This window comes from Eurosta solidaginis, chromosome 5, assembly GCF_040869045.1.
Source record: "Eurosta solidaginis isolate ZX-2024a chromosome 5, ASM4086904v1, whole genome shotgun sequence".
Classification (NCBI taxonomy): Eukaryota; Metazoa; Arthropoda; class Insecta; order Diptera; family Tephritidae; genus Eurosta; species Eurosta solidaginis.
This window is the reverse complement of record NC_090323.1, coordinates 3,123,010-3,127,463: the sequence shown is the minus strand read 5'-3', so window position 1 is coordinate 3,127,463 and position 4,454 is coordinate 3,123,010. Positions and strand designations below refer to the sequence as shown.

The 4,454-nt window shown below is 33.6% G+C and overlaps 1 protein-coding gene across 1 annotated transcript; it reads right to left on the bottom strand.

Moving 5' to 3' along the window:
* Positions 1-522: 522 nt before the first annotated feature.
* On the bottom strand, positions 523-1,259 carry Cpr78E (Cuticular protein 78E). The gene is made up of 2 exons (XM_067791611.1): positions 1,142-1,259; positions 523-1,072 (listed from the first exon to the last, which is right to left on the bottom strand). The coding sequence occupies exons 1-2, from the start codon at positions 1,151-1,153 to the stop codon at positions 563-565; spliced, it is 522 nt and encodes a 173-aa protein (XP_067647712.1). The 5' UTR covers positions 1,154-1,259; the 3' UTR covers positions 523-562.
* Positions 1,260-4,454: the final 3,195 nt, after the last annotated feature.

Here is a 4,454-nt window from a genome sequence, read left to right as displayed (position 1 = left end):
ACACGAAGCAAGAGGAGGCACAATTATTCTGCATAGACTGGAAGTACATGATACACAGCGAGTCCATTCTTTTAGCAACTATCTGCAATAGATTCCTGCTTTCGATGGAGTATTCCTATTCCGGTTTTCATTGCTGGTTGACTAGCAGAGTAGACTCAGACAGATTTCTGGAATTGTTTGGAAAACTTGTTAAGACGGCGCCAAAGAAACACCTTCAACTTTCGTAGGAGCTTCATCCAGCCAAGATGTATTGCATTTTCGAACAACACATTTTGTGAGAATATTTTTTTTAGAAACGTAGATGTTGTAGCGACTTCTAAATCGACTACCTCGAACCAACCTTGCAAAAATTCACCATATACGAAAATCAGTGGCCGCCTAAAAGTATGCAACAATTATAAATAACACAACATATTTCAATGGGCAAGTCTTTTTATTCTCATTAGTACCGTTATGCAAAAACTGCGAAATTATACTACACAAAAACAAACAAAAAAGAAATATGCACATCTGCTTCAGAAATCGCTTTGTTCATGTTTTACATGCATTTTATGATCAGCGATTACAACGACGTATTCGTATTCCAGGTGGCTACAGTGACAGGCGATTGTGGTTTCGGATTCTCTTCCAATCGGGGCAACTGGCTATTTTGCTTTGCAGCCAACGAAATTGACTCTAAAATATTATTGCCCTCTGGCACAAAACCACCATCATCGGCTTTATAGTGCACCACTACCTCCTTGCCGTTGGAATCAAAATAGGAATAAGTGCCACTGACTTTTAAGAATTGATCCTTTGTGCCAGGATTCACAACTTGCGCAGTCTCTTGACGGAAGCTGCCATCCTCGCCGCGATAATGAAAGTTGTAAGCACCATCAGTTGATTGTTGTAGAGCAGCGTCCATTATGCCAACGAAAGGTGTGTGCGTATCCAAATCACGTGCGGCGACTGCTACGACTTCGTCATCTGAAGGTGGCGCCATCAACTCCATGCCATATGCAGCTGCTGTATGCGACATGCCCTCATCGACGGGTGCGGCACAAGCGAAGGCAAACAATACTGTAAGGCAGATCTGGATGATTGAAAATAAAAAAAAAAATATTTTAAATATCAGTTTATACTTGAAACAATTTGCACTTACGTAACGAAACATTTTGAAACTTTCTTTGCTGCAGATGTTGCTAGTTTGACTTTGAGTTTACAATTATGTTGCTTTTCTGGTCTTGTTTAACTTTTATACCCAAAATTTTCGTTGTTAAAGAACTTAACGCCGCATTTGCTTAATTTTTGGTCATCTCATGCAATTAATTTCATTTTTTGTCTTCGCATTGACATTTCAGTAATTTTTAATTGCGCTTAAGATTTCTTTTGTCTTAAGTTCTTGAATTGAATTTTGTTATCTTACCCAAATGATGCACTGAGAGAAAAAAGTTCTAAAAAAAGTTTAACAAATCCGTAGCTCAACAAAATTTGGCTATTACATATATAACCAAATTTACATTACGTTGTTGTTCTGATACTTCTAAGTTACATACTTATTTCTGTATTTGTAAACAGGCATTAGGGTAGTTCTTATATCTGTAATGCTTCGTACTGTTGAAAAATTTAATTTTAATAAAGAACACTACTCAATATGAAATTACAAAACAGTTTTTCAATTAATTCAAAAAATTCAGAACTTCAAATTTAAATTCAGAAAACTGCAACTCAAGTTCAGAAAATTACAATTCAAGCCCAGAATTTCCAATTTGAAACCGAAGAAATTCAATTCAAGTTCATAACTTCGAAATTAAATTTAGAAACTTAAAATTCAAATTCAGATTTTTCATTTTAAATCCAGAAAGCTGCAACTCAATTTCAGAAAATGCAACTCAAGTTCAGAAAATTTTAATTCTAGTTCAGAATTTCCAATACTAGTTTAGAAAATTTCAATTTAAATTCATAATTTCTAAATTAAATTAAGAAAACTGCATTTCAAGTTAAAGAAATTCAAATTCTACTTTAGAACGTTTCATTTTATGTTCAGAAAGTTACAATTAAAGTTCTGAATATCCAATTTAAATTACGAGAACTCCATATCAATTTTAGAAAATGTAAGTCCAGCTCAGAAAATTACAATTCAAGGTCAGAATACTCAGTTTGAATTCAAAAAAAATCGGATTCAACTTTTACTTCAAATTAAGGAAATTAAAACCCAAACTCGGAAAGTTATAATTCAAGTCTAGAATACCAAAATTTAATTTAGAGCACTGCAACAAAGAATTATATCTCAATTTCAAAATCTCTAACTTAAATTCATGCTCGTACCGCACGGATGGAAAGCCATTTTAACTCAATCGATAAATATGAATTTGGCAAACCATTTGTTAAAACTAAAGCTCTAATGAGTATGTTTGGTCTCTAGTTCACATACTTTATTAATCAGATTAGCCCTTGCAGAGCTACTGCGATTTAGAAAATGGATTTAGATCACGGATCGTAGACCACGATACTGATCCAGAATTTTTCAATTTAAGTTGAGAACTTCCAAACAAATAAATTCTAAAAATGCGACACAAGCCCAGAAAATTACAATCCAAGCTGAAAATTTCCAAATTAAAATCAGAAAAATTTCGATTCAAGTTCAGAAATTTAAGCTTCTGAAATTTCAAGCTCATTCAGTGTTAACTTTCTTAATTATTTATTTTTTAATCTTGTTCCGTATTATGTTCAGCACTTCGTAAACTGGATATCAGATCGGTAACTAAATCATAAAATTAAATTCTTTCAGGTCTTTTGATTTCCCAATACCACCTCCGAAACGTTTTGAACACGAATTTCGGTAACATAACAATTTGAAACTTTTATCGCTGGCAAAGAGGATAAATACAATAAGAGCCGTCACTCGTTATTTTTTAGGCATTTACTCGATGTATACTGAGAGGTAGTCGCTACTTTTTTTTGGGCGAGATGTTTATAAATGTCTTCTATACATTTTCGTTGGGCTTTTGTGATTATTTTTCCGACTGTATTTAACTAACTTATTTAATTCTCTTTCCAAAAATCACAGTTGCACAAGGGGCCTACACGGCATGGATAAATGCGAGACAATTAAAAATGTCCCTCTCAGAAAACATTCGGCATCAATTTTTTCAATTTCCAGCGAAATACTCGCCACAAAATAACGAGTGACGGCTCTCATTGTCGCTGGTAACAAATATTTTCTCTTCGATACTTTTATAACGATATTTAGGTAACGAGTTTTCAATCGTGGTGTCATAACGAATTGGAAGAAGTAATTTGTCGAAACTGAATAGTAAGGGAATTTTTTCATTTAAGCGTTGCGATACTATCGGGTAACCGATATCTTAGAGCAATACTTGGAGTTAGTAGAATGGAAATGTTCGATTTTTCGCTTGAATAAGGAAAATGTTAATACCTCTTTCAGAAAATTTAATATTATTTTCACAAGAATAAGGAACAGGCTTTTTACATTCTTGCAAGTACAGCGACTTTTACCCAAAGAGAAGATATAACTTATGATCACCCTAAGGTACATTCATATGTACATGCATTGCTACTTATTCTTCAAACCTTTTTTCGAGATACATGTGTTTCCAATCGAGCTTTCTGGCATACTTTCAAACAAATCGAAACTAATTTGAAAAATTACTTTTCAGTGTGCGATAATTGACGCATCTTCACAACGCTGCAAAACAGTCACAAGTAATCGAAATCAGCAACTGAATGGGAAGTCATACAATAAAATTCACAAAAACCAAAAGAACAAAACATAAATTTATAAGAGCAAATGTACGTTAGTGCCTACATCAGTTCCTTCTTTGTGAAGTATTTTACTAAGCGTTGATATTTGCTTATTTTGGCTTTTGTGCGGGATACTTGAGGTACAAATTTAATAAAATGTGAAGTAATAAGCAATAACGGCTTAAGTCGTTATAACAAAGCCGTTTATAATATGATATATCCTTAAGATACCGTTCTTTGTCTTATAAAAAGTTTAGTATACCTTAAGATGCCAGCAGCCCAAAAGTAAAGTCTTACTTTAAACGGATCAATCGAATGAGTCATTCTATGTTTAAAGTTTTGCTCATGCCGATGTATATTTGTATACGTCGAAGCCATTGATTTGCATGTATGTACATATGTGTAATTGTTTAAATGTGTTTGCTTAACGAGATTCTTGCCCCTTGAAATTACTCACTTGCTTCTAATTTATATTCACAAAATTCCTGGAACGCAACTTGCTTCTTCTGTATTAGCCCGTGGGACTGTTGATTTATAAAAAGTTAATCATTTGCCAGTACTCGGCATTTAGAATTTAGTTTACGTCAGATATGCAAGTAAAAATTCAGTATTGAGTTCCAAAATCTACTTCGGTTTCAGCCATGAATTTTTCTTTCCATAAAGTGTGTATTTGGAACTTACACATTCAGATAAGGTCAGCGTAATTATAA